The 26,477-nt window shown below is 31.9% G+C and overlaps 1 protein-coding gene and 1 long non-coding RNA gene across 2 annotated transcripts in view; both read left to right on the plus strand.

The window, feature by feature from the left end:
- The first annotated feature begins 4,798 nt into the window (after positions 1 to 4,798).
- On the plus strand, positions 4,799 to 5,814 carry LOC127699152 (uncharacterized). The gene is made up of 2 exons (XR_007981093.1): positions 4,799 to 4,953; positions 5,674 to 5,814. It is a non-coding gene; the product is annotated as an uncharacterized LOC127699152 (long non-coding RNA).
- Positions 5,815 to 13,311: 7,497 nt separating this feature from the next.
- Positions 13,312 to 26,477, plus strand: part of LOC127699133 (NAD-dependent protein deacetylase sirtuin-2-like) — a 28,265-nt gene continuing 15,099 nt past the window's right edge. The window contains exons 1-8 of the mRNA XM_052202875.1: positions 13,312 to 13,447; positions 17,745 to 17,884; positions 18,610 to 18,628; positions 19,192 to 19,347; positions 21,016 to 21,122; positions 23,044 to 23,100; positions 24,175 to 24,243; positions 25,224 to 25,347. Of these exons, the coding sequence (XP_052058835.1) occupies positions 13,438 to 13,447; positions 17,745 to 17,884; positions 18,610 to 18,628; positions 19,192 to 19,347; positions 21,016 to 21,122; positions 23,044 to 23,100; positions 24,175 to 24,243; positions 25,224 to 25,347 (682 nt within the window). The 5' untranslated portion in view covers positions 13,312 to 13,437. The remainder of the gene's footprint in view (positions 13,448 to 17,744; positions 17,885 to 18,609; positions 18,629 to 19,191; positions 19,348 to 21,015; positions 21,123 to 23,043; positions 23,101 to 24,174; positions 24,244 to 25,223; positions 25,348 to 26,477) is intronic.

Consider the following 26,477-nt stretch of genomic DNA (forward strand, 5'->3'; position numbering starts at 1 on the left):
TGTAACTCGCTCAATAATGATACTAAATTATCAGATGTATGGAAAAAAGTAAAATCAATGTTGGGTAAAACTTTTAAAAAATTAAATTTACCAACCCTGTTATATATCAACACCAAATATGAATGTACTCAAGACAAAGCTGATATACTTGCTACAATTTATGCCCAAGTCAGTAGTGATGATAATTACTCTAAAAAATTTAAAATTCAGAAACAAGATTTAGAACAAAAGGAGTACTGTAAATTATTACACTATTATAAGGATAACTCTGATAGTTATAATGAACCATATACTATACAAGAATTAAAAGATGCTATCAGTGATACATCTGATACCTCCCCTGGAAAAGATAAAATTACATATTCTATGTTTAAACAATTTACAGACAAATCACTGTCTGTGTTATTACTTTTTATAAATAGAGTATGGTTTTTACAAAAACTACCAAGTGAATGGAAACATTCTATTATATCACCAGTACTTAAACCTGGAAAAAAAACCCACAGACCCACAGTCATATAGACCAATAGCCCTTACATCTAATTTTGTAAAAATAATGGAGAAAATGGTTAATAATAGACTACGGTGGTATCTAGAAAAAAATAATTTCTACACACCAAATCAGAGTGGATTTAGGAAAAATAGAAATACTATGGAACAGATAATTAGAATTGATAATGATATTCACAAAGCATTTCTCAAAAAACATTTCACAGTTGGTGTATTTATAGACTTCCAAAAGGCATTTGATATGCTTTGGAAAAATGGGTTATTAATAAAAATGGCTTCACTAGGTATAAGGGGTAATATGTTGGGATGGGTAAAGGATTTTCTTAGTGACAGAACAATACAAGTTAAAGTTAATAATACTTACTCTGAAATATTTATAATTCAGAATGGTACACCACAGGGTAGTTGTATAAGTCCTACACTATTTAACATCATGGCGAATGATATATCCAATAATTTAAAGTACTGTGCTATGTCACAGTTTGCTGATGACAGTGCCATATGGTTATCTGGTAAAAGCACTAAATATCTACAAAAAAGAATACAAGAGGATATAGATACAATTAGTACTTGGTGTGATACATGGGGTTTCCTCATATCACAAACAAAAACTGTAGCTATGATATTTAGTAAGAGTAGTTCCCCTTGTATTAAACTTAACTTGGAGAAACCATATTGTCATTTGTTAAAGAAGTCAAGTTTCTAGGTATGATTTTTGATTCAAAGCTAACATGGTTAAAACATGTACAATATATAGAAAGTAGATGTTCAAGAGTGTTGAACTGCATGAAATTATTAACTGGTACCAAATGGGGTGCAAACTGTTCTACCCTGAGAACAATATATATATCAATGATAAGGTCAAAGATTGATTATGGCTGTGAAGTGTATAACTCAGCCTCCCACTCTGTCAAGAAAAAACTAGATAGTATACAAGCCCAAGCATAAAGAATATGTGCAGGTGCTCATAAAACTGCTAGTATAAGTGGATTACAGACTGAAATTGGTGACCCCCCATATGAGTTGAGAAGAAAAAGTCTTATTACTAAGTCTTTTATGAATATATTTAGTCTCAATGACACAAACCCAACTAAAAAGAGTTTACAAGAAAACGCTATATATGAATTTAATAAGGAAAAACATAAGGAAAATCAAAAACCATATTGTGTTACTGCACATGATACTATGAATAAATTTAATGTAGATACTAATACTGTATACAAATGTAAAGAGTTTCCAACTCCACCATGGCATGTTCTAAAACCACAGGTCAGAACTGAACTTACAAAAATTATTACTAAAAAGGATAGTCCTCACCTCATTAAAAGTGAAGGAATTATCCTCATTGATAACAAGTATAGTAATTTTTTAAAAATATATACAGATGGATCTAAGAATCCAGAAAACAACACAAATGCATGTGCTTTTGTAGTACCAGAACTTAAAGTAAATAAAGGTTTTAAATTGCAAAACCATGTTTCAATATTTATGTGTGAATTGACAGCCATACTTTTATCTTTATATTGGTTAGAAGAATTTCAACCAGAAAATACTGTAATATTTGTAGATTCACTGTCAGCACTAAAAGCTATCACAGGAAGTATATTCAAAGTTAAAACACAAATAATATATGACATTCAATATATATATATAGTAAACTTTCCAAATTAGGTTTGAATATCCTTTTAGAATGGATACCCAGTCGTGTGGGTTTAAGTGGTAATGAAATGGCAGACACAGTAGCTAAAAAGGCACTATCAATAGAGACATGTATAACTAATATACCGCTTTACAAAGAAGATATCAAATGTTTATGTAAAAATTTACTAAAGAAAATGTGGCAACAATACTGGGAAAATAACACAAAAAGTAAACAACTACACACTATTCAAAATAATGTAAACTTTTGTATTACTATACCAAAGAGTACTAGAGAAAGAGAAAGAACTCTATTTAAACTTAGATCAAGTTATATATTCACTAATAAATTCAAATACACAATGGGTAAATGTAATAGTGAACTGGGTGACACATGTTTAGTAGTGGACGACATGCAACACTACCTGTTTAACTGTAGGAAGTACATACCACAAAGACAAAAAATGATGGAAAAGTTTGAATCAACAGGTGTAAAAGATCTCTCAAATAAAAATTTATTCTCAGGATATTCACAGACACTAATCCCAATATGGGATTATTTAATAAACACGGGTATGCGATAAAAGTAAAATTATTCAGAATATCAATATACTAAAAAGCTAGCTATATATTTCTAGTTTCTAGTTTAAACTTTGTAAAAACATGCTTATAATTATTTTAATAGGATACCTATGGTCAGGGTGAGAATACCTACAGATATTATCAGTATAGGTAAACAGAAATGAAAAACACTTTAGGACTTGTAAATCATTAGTAAAATTACTTTTAACAAAACATGAAATATTAGTCACTGGACAACAATCCATGGATTTTAACAAGTATGACAAGAAATATCAAATATTCAAAATACTAATTACATTTGTAACAACTGATTAATTGAACTCTTGATATGAGAAAATCTATGTAAGGAAATGAAAATAAAATTGATTAAATTAATTAGCATTAAGTAGATTTTATTATAATTTTCTTATAAATACATGTACATTGGCACTCATACCACATCTTCCTATATCTATGTGATCATATGTAAAATATCATGCCACAGGAGTCTGACATATCTCCCAGAAATCATCATTCACAATCACTCTCTCATCGGTCCATCCCAAATCAAATTGGGAACACAAACCTCACAACAAGAATTAACTGCATGTTTATATATGTACCTAACTAACACTATGAGGAATGTGATTCAGCTGCTGTCAATGGATAAACTATTGACACCGTAGCTAAAATATTGATAGGGTTATACATGGGGTCGACGGACGAGATGAGTTATCTTATTGTGGGATATTTTTCTTTGAGGGCACTGGCTTGCCAGAACCCCGGTCCTTGTGATATGATGATTTTAAGAACCAACCAGCACATTTTACAACGACCAGAAACAAAGCACCGTGTAAATACGAAAGTTTTTTTAATTTTAAAGTAGTACACTAAATCAAGTACTACCAAGATAGCACTCTCTGGTATCTATACTGTACATAACTGCAAAACATGAACACTTACAATTTATTACACACAAATTTAAAAATGTCAAAACAATACATTAATCTTATAGATCCTAATTATACATACACGGTAATACTATATATATTTTTCTTCTAGAACGTAAGTTTAAGAATCTTTTATAATATAAGTGAAGGTGCTATCTTTAGTCAAATTCAATATACAGAGAATCACAATTTACCAAGGACGTACGAGCCGCGGTTTAACTGTATTAATGTATATACCATGAACGGGAATATGTCAGACCCCTTCTAGGATTTGCATATTTGGAAAAGTCAAATATGTCTATCCAAGAGTATTTGATACTTACAGTTCTCATGTATAAACAACAAACACACCTACTTGCCAAATCATTTAATATTTATAAACAAAGCAGGCTAAGTTACAAATAACAAAAATAAGTCCACAAATTTTTTTCTTCTCACTATAAATTAACCACAAGATAATTAAGATAATTAAAATACACACCATAGTTCAGATTTAAATATCAAGATTAAATTTAAGGGAAAAAAAAAAAAAAAAAAAAATATAATACAGGTTAATTCCTAAATAATAATAAATTTTAAAACATTTATTTGAAATGTTTTTATATAAGGTAATCTGGCGCAATACCCGCAAGGGTAGTCGCCATTAAACTCTATTTAGTAGTAGTAGTAGATTTATGGATAGGATAGATATAATTTCAATTATAATATACGGTAAGACCTTATAACGTTTTTGTTTATGTATGAAGTTTGGTAAAGTTGATGGTGGTCAGGTCAAATTGTTATTACCTTTGAAATATTGTTTTTCAATTTGGTTATGATATAAAAGTTAAAAAAAAACTTGAAAGTTTAACTTTGTTTCAAATAAGAAGTCAATCATACCCATAATAAAAATGTATTTAGCATTTTTATATTGGTCAGGACATTAGTCACGGCAAAGTCGATGTTGGTCAGGTCAAGTTTTTTAACCTTAAAATATTTTTTTTCCAATTTTTTTTCCCAAATAATAATTAAATAAATGTTATTAACTTGCTTGATTTCAAATTTGAAGTCACTCCTGTTAAAAATAAAAAAGTATATATCATTTTCATGTCGGTCAGGACTGAGACTACTATAACACAGAGATTGGTCACTTCCCGTACTGACTAGTCAAATAGTAATTAATTGTAAGTCTTCGATCACGTGACTCGGCACGTGACTCGCAATGATTGACAAGAAGGATTCGACCGCCATTTTTGACAGCGAAAGAGAAAATAATAATTAACAAATGTGGATTTATAAAGAGTGTTATGTTCCGGTAAGTGTGAATATAAGATTTGACATGTTCATAAATGTTGGTTTATAAGCACTTTAAATAAAATAAGTAAAGTTATAGACTTGAATTTACCGACCAAACCGGAAAGTAACCTCGAGTTATTACCAGTCCGTGGGACAGGGTCAATGAGCAACTCACCCATAACTTACATTCAGATGAACAATCTGTTTTCCGGATAATGTATGTGCAAGCCTTAGTAATTAACCGATGTAATGATGTAAAATTTGTAATTATATGAAATTCCAATTTTTCTGTATCAGTAAGTTCCCGCTGCAGAACTGAGAAACACACGAGACAAGTTGCACACACACAACATGAGGTTTGATAGGTGAATTTGTATTGTTAGTGAAAGAAATTTAGATTTATATTTGGTTCCCTTGATAATATATATGCGGTCTATACATGCTAGTATAATAATATTATGCAATGAAAATGTGTCACCATGTGAAATACCAGTACATCATGAGTTCCTAAATAGACGTATTTTTTTTAAATAATTGACCCAAACATGATGTAAAGAGTACATGCACCTTTGGTCTGCATCCTTTATCAGTTTAACTATTTTGATCCATATTGACATGATTGGTCAATTACTGCTGAGTCTCAAGTCTCAGATTACTGTCTTAAAAATTAATGAATTGCCAATGCTATAAACTTGACAAACATTATTTCTTTTTATTTATAATATATTCTTTTTTGTAGGAATACCCCCAGAAAGAAATCACGCATTAGAAGAAGGGAGAAGTACTACAGGAGAAAATGACTTTTTTTAGTATTTTTTTTAATTTCATTGAATTTGTCATGCTTGTCTTACATGGAGAAATAAATATTTAAGTCTTTGAATATACATTTTTATTATTATATACATTAAAACTAAGACAGGAATGCAGAAATTCACTACATTGTGTAACACGCTCAGTTTGGATAATAGTTCAAGGAAAGAAAAAAAACAAGTAACGGCACATCTTTATATATTAAAGGAATAGCCACTTGAAGCAAACTTTAAGGAGATTTTTATATATTTTTGCTAATGATCATCAGACAACTCCTTTAGTCCAAATGAAGTTCAATGAAGTGGATGTAAGTTATTGGAATGCACCGTAATTACCTTCAACAATGAGAAAACCTATAACGTGCAGTCAGCTTCAAAAATCCCCGACATGGAAAATATATAACAATTCACTAGAGAAAACGAAGTGTCTACAATAACAAAGCAATTTACGAAAATTCAAATATGACGGACATGAACCAACAGCAACCACTGAATTACAGGCTCCTGACTTGAGACGGGCACATAAAGAATGACAATGTTAAATATTTTTAGGCGCTCATCACCACCACTAGCATGGGACATTGGTGTAGCGACATAACATAAAAACAAACTTTAAACATAATTTGAAAATAGTTCATTTCGGTTTAATCAGGCTGACTGTACATGAAATATTTGCCACTGACAAGCAGTTGTGAATCGAAGTTGAATTTACAGAAAGGTGATATCAATATATGCTATCATATTTAACATTCTTGTTTAGATCTGACATTGCTACTTTATACATTTCGCATTATTTTTGGCTTCTCAGAATTTTCACATGGTAAACTGTCAGCAGTTACCCAACAAAAAAATGTTATAGGAAACCTTTTTACAAAGCATCATGCAGACAACAATTAACATGGTATGTCACCAAACATTGAACAAGCACATTTATATTTGCTGTGGCTAAAAAAACTAAAGCAAATCACAACTCTTTTCATCTGAGTTGCTCAATTATTAGGGTTACAAAAAGCATAGCGATATAACTAAAACATACGACACTTTAACAATAGACAATATTCGAATTTTCAAAAACTTTACGGCTCTGTATTGAAGCACAAAATTTCTTGTCTGGGATTTTGAAAGAGGGCACATATTTCTGGTGTTGAAAAAATGTCATCGTAAATTACCCTAATGTGGTTCTATTTATGTTAACATAGAGATAATTTGATTATTCAGTCACATAATTTTGAAGCTTCTTTGTTCTGATTTACATGTACTTGCGGTTGATGCTTCTTTTGGAGTTTTTGTAGTTTTTGCAGTCTTTGCAGCAGGGACGTATAGTCATCCTCAGATTCAAAATCTGATGCAGTATATTCACCACGTAAAAGATCAAGATTGAGATCACTATCATCCCAAGATAAAAATCAATGTTACTGGACATTGTGAATTGAAAAATGAAAATGCCAGCGAAATTTTGGGAACATATATATAATTTGTAGGGCTTATGTTTGCTTTATGTATCCATTGCAGTTATAACCTCTTTGCTGATCTGTTACGTAAGGAAATTACTCATTTACCTTTAATGAAATTTTTTCTCTCTTCTGTGATCGCCGCTTATTACATTGTTTGCAAAAACTTGACCTATTTATCAGACGAAAGTTTAAAAAAAGTGGGTGTGGGGGTTGAAACTTGTTTGAAAAAAAAAAATTTACGTTGGATAATCTGAATGAGGGTCTGGATGGGGGTTCTTTATTTCCTATAATTTCTATGCCGTTTTTCTCTATTCTTCAAATCTTAATAACTTATTATTTTCTCTTCTCTATTCTTCATTTGTCGGTCCATTTATCTCCATTCTATACCTTTTTTGCCCCTATTTCTCCATTCTATAAAACCCCATCCACACCCTCCTGAATCCTACCACAAGTGCACCGACGATATTTGACAAGGTTTACTACAATAAACATGTATATTGGGCCTCAGCAGTGAAATACCTTACAAGTATAGAATAAAAGTTTACTGCAATAAACGGAGCCTCGTGTACCTTGGGCACCCAGCTGTGAAACAAAATTCATCTCCCATGCTTTTGAGACTACCTGTCTTTACAGGTAAAATATTTGTATATTAGATACAATTAACGGACTGTAGCAAAACAATGTAACTGTAAGATTGATAAGATTAATCACATTCACATTTTCAAGAGTGGCCGCATAATAACAAACTATTAACAAATTATTAATGATTAAAAACAAAATTTAAATATGAATAGAGATAACTGCATTTGAAAGATAAAAACTATATTCTTTTTTTTTTTTGATTAATTCAATTTTGTTTTTAAATTATTTTTAAAAGAAAAATAATAATATCCGATACTGTTATAGTATTCTCAGTGATAGGTGATATATGTCGTCTGCTACGGTCGGATACGAAACTACGTTAAAATAACGTAGCTAGCTACCGGAGACTCAGATAATCCGATAAATCTATAGTGACCAATCTCTGTGTTATAGTAGTCTCAGGTCAGGACATTAGTCAACAACAGTCAAAATTGGTCAGGTCAAGTTTTCTAACTCTTAAAAATATTTTTTTTAAATTTTTTTCTTGTCTTTACTTCAGAAATGTTGTCATCTTGCTTGGTTCAAAATTTAAAGTCAATCCTTTCAATAATAAAAAAAGTATTTAGCATTTTCATATCTGTCTGGACAATCGTCAGGACAATGTCTAAGTTGGTCAGGGCAAGTTTTCTAATTCTTACAAATATTTTTTTTAAATTTTTTTCTTGCATTTATTTCAGAAATGTTGTCATCTTGCTTGGTTCCAAATTTCAAGTCAATCTTTTCAATAACAAAAAAGTATTTAGCATTTTCATATCGGTCAGGACTTTGTCAGGACATTGTCAGGACATTAGTGTAACCCGAAAATACCCCCATGTGTGTAAACCGGTCTCACTAATTAGCGACAACAAGAATTTTAGCCACAAGAAGCGTCAACAAGCGACAAGAAGCGACAACAAGAATTATTTTAGCGACAAGAAGCGACAAGAAACTATTTATATAATTAGCGACAAGAAAACATATTTTTTTTAATTAAAATTAATTATTGCAATAAATATTAAAAGAATATGCAAAAGAAAATAATTTTAGCGACAAGAAAGTTAAAATTGATAGAAAAAAATGAAACATTATTTACATAATATTTTATCATCTATTATGTATAACAGCCAGTATTACGTTTAATTATTGTATTATGAGATTACTTTTCCTTGTGTTTTAGAACATATTATTTATCTTATAATTTGTTTTTTAAAACTCTTTTCGTGCAATATATATTAAGCTCGCAAAATGAATTATTTGTGCATCATTGTCCTGAAAATATTGACACAAATTGTGAAATACAAAGAACTGAAATCAAACAAGAGGAAAAGAAAATTGAAATGTGAATGTTTTCATCTTTTTATTTGTTTATTGCCTCATTAAACGATATTTATCATGTTTATGCATATTGATTGAAGATGAAAGGAAATTAATGACAATCTTGAGTTTTCAACCGAGGTGTTCACTATTTACATGATTGTATATTCTGGCGCGTGTAATTGTATAGTCTGACGCGTGTACAAAGTTGAAGGTGTTAATTGGATGTTATTGTAGCAATAAAACAGGGGACACACGCCTCGTTAATCTCATTTGATGTTCCACATTGTGTGTACTGTTATTACCTTAGGGTGAAGCCACATCTAATGTTGTTCCTATCAAGAACAATGAATTATACTGTTAGAAAGGAAATTATATTTCATGTTTTTGTTTCAATAAATCCTTCAAAGGAAAGTTGACCTTTTTTTGTTTTTGTTTCAGTTTTATAGAGTGTGCATTTCCTTTGCTCTACCAAGCTGACTGAAGCCATTCAACTTTCATGTTTAGTATAAAGTAAATTGTCAGCATTTCAGTATTATTCTCGCAAAAGTACGTGCTCTGTGCAATTGCTAGAATCTAAAACGCAACTCGGTTTACCTTTGATTAATAAATCAGTTACTTTGTACGTCTTTGATACTGCGCGGTATCAAACGAACCCTTTGGTACAGGGTTTCAATTTCCTTTTGGGCAAGGGAAAAAAAGGTTACGACTCGAACTTCGATAAATGCATATTAGAAGTATTATAATTATACTATAGTGGACACGTCCGTTCATGATATCCCCTTGGGCAAGGGTAAATATTGAAACACACTTATTTTGTCACATCGCCGTGTCAAACTGAATCCCTTGGGATAAGGGTTTTCCTCTTGGGCAAATGAAATAGTAAGGGAAGTTATACCCTGCAATATTAGTCTTACACTCTAAAAATGGCACACCCATGTGGTAACTGTTCAAAAAACTGCACTCGAATGTGTGTGTTTTGTGAAAAATGTGAAACATGGTTTCACCAAAAAATGCCAGAAATTAACAAAAGATCAGTTTCGGATCTTAAGTCAGACTAAAAGCTGTGATTTCATATGTACACAATGTTGTCATACAAAAGATCATAAATTTGACTATGTTCTTTCTATTAGTAGATTAGAAGCTTATGCAAGTAAAAATTTGTTGACGGATGGCGTAAATGTAGAGAAAATATTGCTAAGAAAAGAACCACTAACACAAATTATTGGGGAGACAAACCATTAATATTCTGCAATGAGCTCTTTGGTTGAAGACAGGGTTTCTAGACAAATATTAAATGAACAAAGCATCATTATCCTACTATAAGGGATTACGTGTACAATGCTCGAAAAACAGAGTCGAGAATTCCATTGCAATGGAAAAAACAATAATTGTGAATCAATCAATCACATCTTGAAACTAAATCAAGATTGGAAGCCTGAGAAACTTCCAGAGTTAATTAATAAAATTCACAAAGAAATAAAGTTGCAAGAAAGTCTTGTCAATGGCGCACTTTATGGACATGGAGACTTTGAGCTAAGCTCCTCAGTAAGCCATTTTCAATGCACAAAAGCTCTATGGCAGATTAAATCGGAGAAAGAAAAGGCTTTTGCATTGCAAAAATTCTTGACTCATGGGAGAAAGTTAAACGCAATCCCAGAGTCCACCACTTCAACAGATGGTGGGCTGACAATCCCCAAAACAAGTGCATGTGCACGTAAACCTTGCCAACGGAAACGTATTAAAAATGCTAAAACTACAACTTCAAAAAGGGCCAAAAATACAGTGAACCTTAGTGGTAAAAATCTACGGCTTATCAAAATGGGACCACCATGTACAAAATGTATAAATATTATGTTAGATAGGAATGTACATATTACTATATAATGACTAAAAATAATTAAAAAAAAAAAAAAAAAAAAATTATATGGACCCCAAGGTAGAACCACGTCCTCGTCGTGGGGTCTGGATACACGCTTAAATAATAAAGATGGCAAAACGTGGCTGAGAGTTCTACAAATAAAGCATCGAATTGACATAACAAGAGTACACTTAGAGCATAGTATTAAGCAAATGAATCAAAATATTATATTCTATTTAGCCCGCTCCATATATATCTCCATTCGTTTATTCATACTTTGACTTGGATGAAACAGATACATACTTGTACTAAAACGTTGAGTGGAGTGGAGTGGAGTGGAGTGTTGGAGTGGAGTTGTGGAGTGGAGTCGTGGAGTGTTGGAGTGGAGTCATAGAGTAAAAACATGGAGTGGAGTGGAGTAAAGGATTTTGGTTAAAATTCGAACGAATCCACAAATCAGTCACACTTCTCAAAATGAAAATCATTTATAATTGGGTTTTTTTCTTCTTTTTTTTTTAAATTGCAGAACAAGATGATTTTATATTATTTCATTTGTCATATTTTGATTATTCATCAAAGTTGGACAATGTTTTGGGTAGCATTTTATGACAGCTCAGTTTGAAGTGTGATAATGTTGTCTATCTAGTAATTATGCATAAGCGACCATACATCCTCCCTCCTACATTAAACCAATTGAAGGCATTTGCTCCTTTGTGCCTCTTGTTTTGATACAAGTGGGACCACAATCTCAACCTCCATTTATGGCAAGTGTATTGCACAAAAACATTTTGTCTATGTGGACGACAATGACAGACCAATACCATAATAGAACCATATAAAAAATAAACTTGCCTTTCTTTTTTTTCTTCCGATATTCCACTGACAGCCTCTGAATAACTTTTCTTGAACATGTTGCTGTTCTGAATCAGAATCTAGCAATGGCTTATGGTACAGCAAGCCTTTCCATAGGTTCACATTCTCATTTGATAAAATTTTTATGCCCCACCTAGGGGCATTTTGTTTTTATGTCTGTGCGTCCGTTCGTCCGTCCGTCCGTTCGTCCGTCTGTCCCGCTTCAGGTTAAAGTTTTTGGTCAAGGTAGTTTTTGATGAAGTTGAAGTCCAATCAACTTGAAACTTAGTACACATGTTCCCTATGCTATTCCCATGAATTTGATGTGCTACATTTCATGTGAATGACAAGATTCTTAAATATTGAAATGTATAAAATATCATTAATTGATCATCGAATAAAACTATATAATTTATGTCAAACAGACAAAGTTTTGATTCTTGATTTAAAAATAATTTAAATTAATAATATATTGATCTCCATAGATACATAGATCTTTTACCAAATAAGCAAATTCATATCTTTTTCAAATGAAACATACAGAATCCAAGTGTTGTTTTTCTTGCAAAAGACTGTATTGTTTATGCTGTTGTTTTTGTATATAATTATAGTTTATAGCTTTAACTGCTTTGCAAGTAAAATTATTTACACCAGAATGTTGTTAACTAAGGTAAAATTGCTGAAAGACCCCCTCCTAAATTATAGAAATCTATCATCCAACATTAATCATAATATTTTTGGGTGTAAATAAGATACACCTACTCGGGCTAACGCCCTCATGGTGAATTTAACACATTTCGGGACATCTTTAAATGTGTGTACGACCTAGACTGCATGTTTGGAGATATCACCTTAAATCATACCTATCATGACACATACATTTGTACAAGGTGAATTATATTGGTACAATGTACATGAATGCAGTTGGAGTTGAACGTTGTTGGGACCAAACATCCAGATTAATTCTATGATTTTTAAAGCTATAAAAAAACATATCTTATAAATTGGTTTAATTTAAAAACAATTGATCCAACAACCCAACTACACTCCATTTCCTAACTCCATGTTTTCACTCCATGACTCCACTCCACTCAACGTTTTAGTACATGTCCATTATCTTATACATATTCTTCATATTTAAAAATAAAAAAAAGAAGCTCAATCTCTTTCTTCTTCACAAATGTTTAATTTCTTCATCTACCAATATACTAATATAAACTTCACAATCTCTTTCTTCCTCACAAATGTTTCATTTCTTCGTCTATCTATATAATAAAACATTTTAATTAGACATATCTGCTCGTATATTTAAAAAAAAAACATTAAATACAAATTTCTTTATATCTAATAAAAAAAAAATGTTTTCTTGTCGCTAAATAGTCTTCTTGTCGCTTCTTGTCGCTAAAATAATTCTTGTTGTCGCTTCTTGTCGCTTGTTGTCGCTAATTAGTGAGACCCGTGTAAACAAACAAAAACCCAACAAATAGAAATTATGGTAGTATGACATGTGGAACTGACTTGATTTGTCACCTCCCAATATATCATATGACCCAGAAGTAAATTATTCAGTCATAAAACTTCGTTTGGAAATCATGTCGTCAGGTAAAGGGGCCGAAATGAGCCTTGATATACATTTTGTAGCATGCGGAATTACTTGTTTCTAAAACATGACCCAACACTGGCCCTGTGATCAGAAGTTATTGACAAATATATTGCCCTGTTTATACCACAAAATTTATTTTAAGTACAGAAAAATCTGTGCACACGGAAACATTTAAGTCATGATAGTATCTAAATGTGGTCCTGTTTACACCACTAAATTTACGCTGAGTACAGACAAACTTCTGCATCAAGACAAGTTTTAGGGCATACATACATGTATACTGCAGTTAAGGGAAATAAAAGGGAATTTAAAACTCCTCAGTGTCGGACCACAGCCTATAAGAACAGTTTTATTCCACATACTCTTGATAAGTGGAATTCACTTGATGGAGAAGTTAAAAATATTATAAGCTTTACAGGATTCAAAAGAAAACTGAATGAGGACATAAGTCCTTGTCCAGTTTTCTTTTCCACTGGTTCACGAAAAGTTAATATAATCCACTGCCAATTAAGAAATGAGGCTAGTGATCTAAAACATCATCTCTTCATTTGTCAGACGACTCTATGTGCCTGTGGAGACCCGATAGAAGATAATTTTCATTTCTTTTATGTATGTCCATTTTACATTTATCAGAGATATGAGCTCTTTCGAAAACTAAGGAACTTTGATAATGTCAATCTTGATGTCCTACTACAGGGTTGCTCAGACTTAAATATTGATGAAAACACAGAGATATTTACTTATGTCCAACAATATATTCATGAAACTGGAAGATTTTTATAATATTTCAAGTGATAATATAACTGTTTAGAAATCAGCCTATAACCACAGTGTACCACTCTTTAGTCTTAGTTAAAGACAAACCTAACCTCCAACACAAAAAACAACCAATTGTGTTTAGCATCCTTTTGCAAATAAATTTATAAATATTTTATTTCATATTTTGTATTAGCATGATTAGTATATATTTTCAAAAAAAAAAATCAAGAAATTAATAGTCTTGTAATAAGATGGTATACTAAATTACTTATGTATTGCAAAATAAGGGCCAATAATTCTTGTTATTCATATAAATAGAACAACTTTGTTGCAGTGAGTTTGTGAATTTGATGAAAAATATCACTTAAACGATCTATTTGATTCCTTACTAACACTTATTAATGTGGTATAAAATTCAACACCACTTTCAGTAGATCTTGCAATGACCTTGTTCACATAGTTATATGCATACCCAATGAAATATTTTAAGAAGTGGGGGGATTGCCTCCCCTGACTCACTGCAACAATGTATGATCTATTGGCAGTTCAAATTGCATGTACTTCATCCTGGGTTGTCTACCTTGCAGATCCTTAGTTACATGTTGCACTTATTGTTAATGGGTTCTCGTCCTGAATATGCATGATTAATTGCCACTGGATGTTAAGCAGCTGCAACAATCAATCAATCAGTTGTTTCAACTATGAGTGAGGTTAGAATTGAGTTGAATTAAGCATAAAAGATGAAAGATAACTTGTGTTAAACATATAATTATTTCCTCTTGTGGAAGTCTAAGCAGGTTTTGACTTATTTGTGTATGAGCTCTGCATGACTGTCCATTAGTCTTCGGTGAATAGTTGTCTCATTGACAATCATACTACATGTAAATCGTTTTTTGTCGAGCCTGCGACTTTTGTCGCAGAAAGCTCAACATAGGGATAGTGATGCGTTAGCTAACTTCTTAAAAGCTTTATATTTTAGAAGCTAGAAGACCTGGATGCTTCATACTTTGTATATAGATGCCTTATGTTACGAAGTCTGTCATATGTCCATTGTCCTTGACCTCATTTTCATGGTTCAGTGACTACTTGAAAAAAAGTCAACATTTTTTGTAATGTTAATTTCTTTTTTATTATGAGTAATATGATAACTATATTTAGTATGTGCGTACCTTGCAAGGTCCTCATGCCCGTCAGACAATTTTCATTTGACCTTGACCTCATTTCATGGATCAGTAAACAAGGTTAAGTTTTCGTGGTCAAGTCCATATATCAGATACTATAAGCAGTAGGTCTACTATATTTGGTATATGGGATGATTGTAAGGTGTACATGTCCAACTGGTAGGTGTCATCTGAACTTGACCTCATTTTCATGGTTCAGTGATCAAAGTTAAGTTATGGAGTTTTGGTGTTTTTTTCTAATACTATATGCAATAGGTCAACTATAAATGGTGTATGGAAATATTTTATGATGTACATGTCAGTCTCACAGGTTTTATTTGACCTTGACCTCATTTTCATGGTTCATTGGTCAATGTTAAGTTTTCATGGTTAAGTTTGTTTCTTAGATACTACATTGTATAAGCAATAGGTCAACTATATTTAATGCCTAAATTGATTGTAAGGTGTACATGTCTGTCTGGCATGGTTCATCTGACCTTGACCTCATTTTCATGGTTCATTGGTCAATGTTAAGTTTTCTTGTTTTTGACTTTTTCTTAGAAACAATAAGTAATAGGTCAACTATGTTTGGTTTATTGAATGATTGTTATGTGTACATGTATTTCTCGTTTGGTTAATCTGACCTTGACCTCATTTTCTTGGATCATGTTAAGTTTATGTGTTACTTGTAGTAAAGCTTTGTATTTAGGACTATCAACATAAAATCAATGGTTAGTAAAGAAGGCGAGACTTTTCAGCGTGTGCACTCTTGTTTTTAATATTTACATTTTTGCCAACTTGGGAAGAAAGGGGAGGAGATACCTAGAGGCAATCAAAAACCAAAAGTCGAACAGGCAACATGAGGAAAAAACATTTAAAGAGGAAAAGACCAACATCAGTCCTCAAAACAGAACAATGTTACACAGAAAACAAGTTTGAGCTCCACAAAACCAACAAAATCTAGTATTGAGCATTATCTCAAATGTTCCAGAAGGGTCAGCATTTGTCTGTTGACACCCCTGCTGGAACATTTCATTTATCCATATAACATAGCCAATAACTTATGTCTTGATTTGATTTAATTTTAAATAAATTCTTATAATGATTGGATATCTTAAAATTTGAAGTAATTTGAATGATCTTCATTATGCCTTTCAGTACATATATAAAGATTTTTTGTTTTGGTATGTTGCTGTCTCACTGAGTCATCCGAGGTTGTGGGTTCCAACCCCGTCCGAGTCAAACCAAAGACTTTAAAATTGGTATTTACTGCTTCTCAGCTAATCACACGGCATTAAGGAGTAAGAGCAAAGATTAGTCGGCTAGGCATATTGGTCTAGTACAAAGCTGGGTTAATTTTCAAATACATTAATATGTTCCCATCCTTTAATATGTATATTAATTTGCCGTTGGACATTAAGCAGCCATCCATCATCATTATCATTGAGTCATTCATGTTTCTTGTCTTGAACTTACATTCAAATGACTAAAGAATGTTGGATATGCATATCAGTCTGAAATCAGATAGCAACCAAATGACAAAAAACAACCAAAGACATCTAGACAACATAATCTTCAACAATAACTACTATAGGACAAGCTAAAAATTCCTCCTAGTCTAAGGAATGGGTAAATAATATATTAAAAACTATCAGACTATCATATCTGCAATAATCACCAAATACTCCAAATAACAAAAAGCATTTTGATATGACTGACACGAGACAACGAATGAAGAGGTTCTTGACTTGTGACAAGCACATGAATATGTGGCATATACAATACATGTTTACCGGTAATTTCTATAGTTACAAGAAGATGTGGTATGAGTGCAAATGAGACAACTCTCCATCAAAGTCACAATTTAAAAAAAAAACCATTATAGGTCAAAGTACTTTCAACACGGAGCCTTGGCTCACACCGAACAGCAAGCTATAAAAGGCCCCAAAAATGACTAGTGTAAAACCATTCAAACAGGAAAACCAACGATCTAATCTATATAAAAAACGAGAAACACTTATGAACCACACCAACAAACGACAACCACTGAACATCAGGTTCCTGACTTAGGACATTGTTTCACATAATTGTGACTAAATCAATAACTTTTTTTTTAACATGCATGAAATTTTTGCCACTGGACTTTAAGCAAACAACTATCAATCATCAATCTTTTGAGCTGAAAGAATGAACCGTTTACTCATGATTTAACATACAACAAAGTTTTTATTGAAGGCAGAAATAATAATCAGGGCATAAGACTTTCAAGTCTTCTGAAATCCTATACTAGTGGCTGTTTCTATAATCATTGAACCATTTCAAAGAGTGCTATTGTATCCCTTTCTGTGCTTTACAACTTTGTCTCTCATTTCTATAGGAAATCAGGATGCTAAAGGAGCTGAAGGGGGAGATAACTCCAATGATAAGAAAGAAGAAGGGTCATCTAATAGTCAAGGTGCTGCAGGGGGAGATAATTCTGATTCTAAAGCAGGAGAAAATCAAAATACAGAGAAAAAAGTAAGTGGTTAGTCATAAATACAGATTTATCAAGATATGAAGATATCTATTTTGGATGCAATGATTTTTTGTTTTTTGGTTTACTGTTTTTCATTAAGCATAAATCACAAATCTCTTATTGTTTATATTGCCAGCAATAGCTACATTTAGAAAACTGAGTTCTTTCATTATGGATGGATCAATTTTGATAAGATATCTACTTATAAGGAAAAAGGATCTTAAATACATTTGGATTGTTTGTAAATAAATATAAGAAGATGTGGTATGAGTGCCAATGAGACAACTCTTAATCCAAGTCTCAATTTGTAAAAGTAAACCATTATAGGTCAAAGTACGGCCTTCAGCACAGAGCCTTGGCTCACACCGAACAGCAAGCTATAAAGGGCCCCAAAAATGACTAAATACACACTATGCCACATTAAACATGTTACTCCCCTTTGTTCAGAAAAAAAATTGGCATAGCATTGTAAAATTTTCTAATAATTTTTTACCTTTACTGGACAATTATACCCTCTTTTACTTTGGGTCCCAACTCTTCTGCTAATAGATGCAAATTATTTTTGTAAATCTAGGTATGACCATGCAAGAGATGGTGGTATCATTTTTAAGTAATAGTCTCCAAATCAAGCATATTCATACTGTAACATCGTCTTTACTAGTGTAAATTTCGTTTAAATATTCCAAGGCACACAGAATTCTGACATCTTTTTATATAATTATTTTAGGAAGAAGAAAAGAAATCTGGTATGTGTTCTTCTGTAAATATGTGCTGATGTATATCTCTAATGTAACAACAATAGTTAATTATTTGTTGTTAAGTTGACAATTGGTGGCATTGCTCCTTTAATTTGTTCATCAGATAAAAGAAAAGGACATCAAGTTTTGTTTCTGCTCTTTGCTTTTACAAATATGACAGCACATAAATGCCTACCATGGCTAATGACTTCAAACAAAAACAATTTCAATATTTGGAAAGAACACTATATTGACTACATATCATGCAAAAATCATAAAAGAAACAGATTTATATATAAAAATAAGAAGATGTGGTATGATTGCCAATGAGACAACTCTCCACAAGAGACCAAATGACATAGAAATTAAAAACTATAGGTATTTGTTCATTTTTGAAAGGAACACCAAACCCTCAGAGTTATCTGATCATGACATGATTACTTTAGGTTATGGACAGTATAAGCATATCAGTGCTCAATATAACATAAAATATAGTTCTGCTCAGATAAATGTTAATAAATTACACATGTTACAGAAGGGTCACTTATGGAATTTTTTAAATTTTTTTTTAGCTCTTTTTGATGCATTTGCTGTTTCCCTTGGATTAAAGGATGAACCCAAGATAGAATCATTGTTAGATACAGTAGACTTTAATGGCATTGTCAAGTACATAAAAGATGGCAAAGCAAAAAACATCATCACAATGGCGGGAGCTGGGATTTCTACTTGTGAGTTAAAAGAATGGATTTCCATAAGAAACCAGTAATGTCTTAACCTTTAATCTTGTGGTTAATTTTATATTGATTTAATAAAGTTTGTCTAATGAAGAAAAAGTCTGGTAAATTTATGTTCAAATTACCTGAATCAAGCAATTTCAGCTTAGCATTATTGATTTGGTCCATCGGTTGTTTGAATTGATACAATAGATAGTTTTCAATATGATTTAATTTGAGTTGGAGTTATTTCCCTTTGTCACCATCTTTGAGGTGAAACAAATTTTCTTATTTGACTAACCAAAATATAACATGTGGTACAAGGAAGGCTGAAAAGAGATCCTTACTTGTGATACATTTTACAATGCTTAAAACATTTCAGAATTGTCAAGAAAACAATTTTTTGTAAAGTCTAGTTGTCAGTATAACAAGTTGAATTTGGTTGATTTATGAAGGAATTTATGCAAGTTGACCTCCACCATGGCTGCAAAGGGAAATTCCTCTTGCTCTAACATTGAAATTCCCCTTCCCCTTAGAAAAATGCAAAATTCAATGCCTCATGGTCTTATATAAGGAAAATACAGTCGCTTAGCGTTTGGGCTTTAGAATATACTAGACCATACCAGCAACATCGCGGGTCAGTCCGTGACTGAATTAAAGAACCTACGCCTTATTTTAAGCCTGGATTTTTAGAATTCGTATTGCGCTGATTATAAGGTGTACAGTAATTCCCTGTATAATGACGAAGTTCAGGTGTGATTATTAACCGTGTTTATAGCAAATCCTAAATACACCGTTTAGTTGTGCACCTGACAGAGGCGGAGCGTACAGATTAGTTTACAGAGATCAGGTAATTTTGTGACATATACCATTGGAATTGGTATCGGATTCGACCCGGAACTTGTTAATTATTGGTAATATTAATTATGTGGAAAACAAAAGGGCCTGGAATGGTGTAATTTTTAATCTACACCACTGTCCTATATTATTTATATATAAAGTTAAATTCTGTGGGCAGTAAGTCGACTGAGCATGCGCAAAAGCGTATAATACACTGATCGATAACGGTCTCGGAATTTGGATATTTTCTAAAAAATTGGCGTTTTCTGTGGAAAAAAGACTGTTTCAAAGACAAATTTAGGAAGTACAAAACACTACATTTATACGTCATATCACAAATATTTCCGACTTTGAATGGTTTCAGAGGAGTTGCGTCTCAATGAAATCGGTCTCTTCCTTTAGTAGTATAGATATACTGTAAATTCAGAAATTATTGCGAGGTTTTTATTATTGTGACAAATGCGACAGAGTTTTAAAAGCAATAATTTAAACTCGCATTTTGAAATATTTTATATGAACTAAACAGGATTTTTCTCAACATCGTAAAAATTAAAATCGCATTTAAGTCTAAAATGACAAAATCGCAAAAATAAATGCACGCAATAATTTCTGAATTTACAGTATACTAATTATGGCTAAATGATTCCTACAAAAGTTGTTATTCTATGCAATTTGTTAGATCCATATTAACTATGGCATTTGAAAATATGAAGTTAAAAAATTATACAAAATAAATTCTATTTAAACAATAAAATAAGTACCTGGGAATAAATACAACACACAATTTCTTTGGATTTAACTTTTTGTATTTAATTTTTGATTTGAGATCATTTCTATTTTTAGCTGCAGGCATTCCAGATTTCAGATCCCCAGAGACAGGCTTGTATGATAATTTGCAGAAATATAATTTGCCAGAACCAACTGCAGTATTTTCAATTGATTATTTCAAAGTAAGTTGTATACTGTTTTAGGGGCCTTGGTATCAGAAGAGTCTAAGAAGTTCATCTATAGTGATCACTAGCCTGTCAACAAAGAGATTTTAAGTTTGAATTCCCCTCATGGAATGTGCCTTTGACTCCATTTAATTGACATTTTTCCTGCTGAAGATTTCTCTGGGCACTGTCTTTCTTAACAATAAAAACTGGCCAAGTGCGCTGAAAGTGGAGTTAAAACACCACCAATCAATCATATATTGTTTTTATATCTATATAAATAAAAAAGAAGATGTGGTATGATTGCCAATGAGACAACTCTCCACAAGAGACCAAATGACACAGAAATTAATAACTACAGGGTCACTGTACGGCCTTCAACAATGAACAAAGCCCATACTATGTATATAACAGATGTTGTATATTCATCAATGAGTCAGCAAACATGTGACACAAAAACAAAAGATATCAAGAGGTCAACATATGGACTGCAACAGTAAACACTTTAACAACATTGTTAACAACTATGGGGTTTTATTCATTAAAAAAGGGGGATTTTCCAGTTTTCGGACTATAACTCAAAAACACTTTCACCAATTTGCAAGAAACTTTGGAGGATTGTTTATATCTATTGATGTGAGCCCGCTTTAGATTTTTATGACATTTAGATTAAACGTTTACAAGCTATGGGGTTTTATTCATTAAAAAAGGGGTATTTTCCAGTTTTCAGACAATAACTCAACAATGCTTTGAGTAGTTTTCATGAAACTATTGTGAATTGTATATATCTATTGATGTAAGCTCCCTTTCGATTTTTATAAGTTTTAGATTTTACGTTTCCGAGTTATGGGATTTTATTCATAAATTGTGGTGATTTTCCAGTTTTCGGTCAGTAAATCAAAATTGCTTAGAACAGTTTTCATGAAACTTTGGTGACTGGTTTATATCTATTAAAATGACCTCCCTTTAGTTTTTTTTTATAAATTTCTGATATGACATTGAGAAATTATTGAACTTTTATTCTTTGAAAAAAAGCGACAGCCATATCATGCACTCACAGCTGTTTATTAACAAATCACTAAACTTGACCATTTGTACTGATTTGCAAAGCAGAGGTCCATTGAATAAAGGTGTAAAAACTATGGAGTTTTTAAATGTATGCCAAGAACTAAATTTTCAAAGAACTTATTGTGTGAAAAAAGGGATTTTTTACCTCGAGAAGCTGCATCACAAAAGGACTTTTGGGGTGTGCTAAATTACAGAAAAATGTATCCTGAAAATTTCACCACATATGAAATCATCTGACATGTCCTTATTGGAGTTGTTTCCCTCTATTGACAATTTTTTGCATTTTTGCCTAATATTTGAAAAACTATAATAGATAAATTGAAACTTAAATATGCAAAAATGATCAGCTATGCCTCCAGCCAACAGCTACAAATAACCTTGACCCAATGTATCTGTACTTGGACATAAAACAGGATTAATATGAAATCACCCATTTATTAACACTATTATATAATGTGTAAGTAATACAATAATACAATATATATATTTATCATGGAATTAAAATCTGAAAATCCAGATTTTGAAGAGATGAATTTATGGTATGAAAATATTCTTTAAGATTCCTTTTTTTTTAAATGGGCAGTTTCAAAAGCATGGTTTGATTTTAAGGGTACCATATGAGATAATATATTTTACAATAGAGGAAACTCAGAAGATTCCTTTGTGATAGACTGCTTGGAGTGGAAAATCTTCATATTCACACAATAAGATTCTTTGTAAACATTTAATATATCCAACTAGTAAGAGGTAATGAAAGACCTTAGTCAATACATATATATACTTAGTCTCTGTAAGAACTTTGGCTAATGTCATTTAGTATGGGAGTTTTCAAGTGTAAAACGTTGTACTCAAACTCACGATTTCTTTACAGGAAAACCCAGAACCATTTTTTATGTTGGCAAGAGAGTTATGGCCAGGTGTATTTAAGGTACTGTAATTAATTTAAATTTACTGTGAACACTTTTTTTTAGCGGCACATATTTTTTATGTACCAGGGTATATGTGTTTATATTATTTTAAATTGGCAATTTGATGTAAAATGAAATGACCCATAATCCTTTAATTTATGAAATAATGAATTGTTTGATGTGTAGCACATATGATAATTAAGAAATAAAAACATGTTATGGTTTTAAAACTGTTAAAAATACATGTTCATATTTATACAGCTCATGAACTTCAGTATGCCTTAAACAAAACATGTTATGATAAAAACTAGTTGGAAGGCATGAACATTTCTGTATAACTTATGATTAGTGTCAGACACGACTGAAAAAAACCCAAACATTCATATTACTGAACATTAATTTTGTCATTATTCCCTGTATAATTTAGCAAATTATTGTTTGAACTATAAATCAGAGCTTCCTGAAATTTGGAATCTTGCTTCATTTGATCATTCTATACTCTGTGATGCATTTTCAGATTCATTGCTTATCTATTTATGAAAAATATATATATTCTTACACATTATTGGGGGTCGTAATGGGGGTACCTTCATGACGAATAACGGTAAAAAATCTTGGCAAATGACGTTAACAGTAATTTTTGGGACATGACGATAAAATGTACATTTTCTTTATGAAAAAATCTGCTGATTTTGACGAATCACATTTAATTCTTTCCAAAATTAACGATTGCCGATAATTATTTGAGACCTCTGACGAATCATAATAAGGATATTTTGACGAATCACAATAAAATTTTAACCAATTTGATTCTAACGTTAGCCGAAAATGACTGTTTGATGCCTGACAGTAAAGGGCATTCCTACCCTCATAATAGACATGTTTGAAATTTGGAGTCCACTTTCATGTGATCTTACTATACAGTGTCATACATTTTTAAATCAATGACTTCCTGTTTATCGAATACTTAAAGCAGTCTCCATTAGTAAACAATCGCCCACAGTTCAATTTGTTTTTAGTTTTTTGTGTACTACTTGCCACTATTTTTTCAGACCTCTATGAATCTACAGTATATAAACATCTTTTTTTTTTAGCCTACAACTTGCCACTATTTTATCAGAATGCTTCAAGAAAAAGGACTTCTTTTGAGACACTTCACTCAGGTAAATCTACTTATTCAAGTCTGTGTGCATGATTGTAATAAAAATGAAGGACAATGGTGTATTAATTCATGACATAATCCCTTTCACACACACACACACACATGACAAAACCAAAAGAATTTTACAGCCATTCTTCATCTCAAAGTCACATATGTGTGTCTGAATGCTACATGGTGTGAGGCACTACATCTAGTGAGGTAGTATACTGTGGATTCAATATAATAGGTGGGATACTAATTTATAAGGATTTTGTGGGTACAGGTGGACCACAAATTTATATGTTCAACAAAGAACAAATTTTCTATAGGCTTGTATACAGACTTTTTTAAAACCATGAAATGAAATATCCATGATATCGCAATCTTTACGAAAATTGGAACCAATGAAAATAAATTAATCCGCAGTAGTAAATCTGTAAATTATAAGCATGTTATTCTGATTTTATTCAACACAGCACAAGTTTTCTGGAAAACTTATTAGAAATTGTATCATTTGGAAAGGGGAGATAACAAGGGTACAATCAAAAGCCATTATTGAAAAAGATAACAATAAGGCTAGAAACACACCATGGCCAAAAGAAAAAAAACCAGCAAACAACAGTCTTCAAAATACTACACAGGAAACTAAAGATTAAACAATAGGCACCCTTTAAAAAACCGTGGTTAAACTCATGTGCCTTGTAAGGGTGAGCATGTTCTGCTCTAGTAGTGGCAACTGTCGTGTTGACATATTTGATGTCATAAAGGAGCATGGAGATAGGATTTTGGCAACATGGAACATATCCATGGTAATCTTTGACATTATATATTCAAAAAAATCAGACCAAATCATGCCATAAACAAAATATATGCATTAGAAAATGGTGGAAAAAGACCGTAATGTGTTTTATATTTTAGACTAGAAGGATTTGATCCTTTATATTAGGTCTATTATATTTTCATGATGGAACATATTTTTAATGTTCTTTTAATCAATTGCAGAATATAGACACACTAGAGAGTGTTGCTGGTTTGGACCCCGAGGTGTGTGTTGAAGCCCATGGTCATTTCAGGACGGGGCATTGCATACAGTGTAGGGCAGAGTATACCCAGGACTGGATGAAAGGTAATAGATTTGTTGGTGCCCTATTTATCATAATACCACATCAGGTACCAGTAACTTGTAAATAAAACTTAATTAATATACTGGTAATACTGTAGGTTTCTTAATTTTTGTAGGTACTAATTTTCATGGAATGAAGAAAAATTATAATTTCTTGGAAAGTTTATTCTGTGGTTTTAACAAAACCCTCCATACAAGCCTATAAAAAATTGGTATTTTGCCAAACACTTAAATTCTGGATAACCTTTGACTTCCAAAAAATCCACAAAAATTAGTACCTAACCAATGATAATTCATCATTGGAAGCTGGAAAAAATTAAAACTTCCCTTTATTTTGATTCTGTTGCTATTAGACTATTTGTATATAGTCTTGTGTACCATGCTTTTATATATAACTAGTAAGACTTGTGGGAATTAGGGAATCTGGCTTTACTTTAGTCTATGAGTCAATAATCACTTAATCACAACTTCTAAACCATTGAATGGATTTCAGTTGAACCTAGTTTAAAAGGTGGCATAACAACAGCCTAAATCAAATAGATCGACAAAAAATTTGATTTACCCATCTAGACATAGTTCTAGCAAAGAGGGACGAAAGACACCAGAGGGACAGTCAAACTCATAGATCGAAAAAACTGACAACGCCATGGCCAAAAATAAAAAGACAAATAGACAAATAATAGTACAGATGACACAACTAATCATTTGAAATTGGATAACATGAGTGAATAATATATTGAATAAATAACTCTTTTTTTATGCCCCCCCCCCCCCCCCGTAGCGGAGGGGGCATTTAGTTTTACCCTTGTCTGTCTGTCTGTACGGACGTATGTACATACGTACGTCCCAAACTTATACACAATGCTTATTACCACAAAATACAGATCAAGTTTGAATTTTGGTAGGGTCACTCTTAACTGTTCTCGAGTTATGCCCCTTTATAAATGGAAAAAAATGCAAAATGTTTAGTTTCCGTTCTGTAACTTAAGTTGCCTCAACCAAATGTTATGAAACTTATACACAATGCTTTTTACCACAAAACACAGATCATGTTGAATTTTGGTGTCATCACTTTAATCATTATCGAGTTGGGCCCCTTTATAAATTGAAAAATTGCTAAATTTTTAGTTTCC

This window comes from Mytilus californianus, unplaced genomic scaffold, assembly GCF_021869535.1.
Source record: "Mytilus californianus isolate M0D057914Y unplaced genomic scaffold, xbMytCali1.0.p SCAF_4, whole genome shotgun sequence".
Taxonomy (NCBI): domain Eukaryota; kingdom Metazoa; phylum Mollusca; class Bivalvia; order Mytilida; family Mytilidae; genus Mytilus; species Mytilus californianus.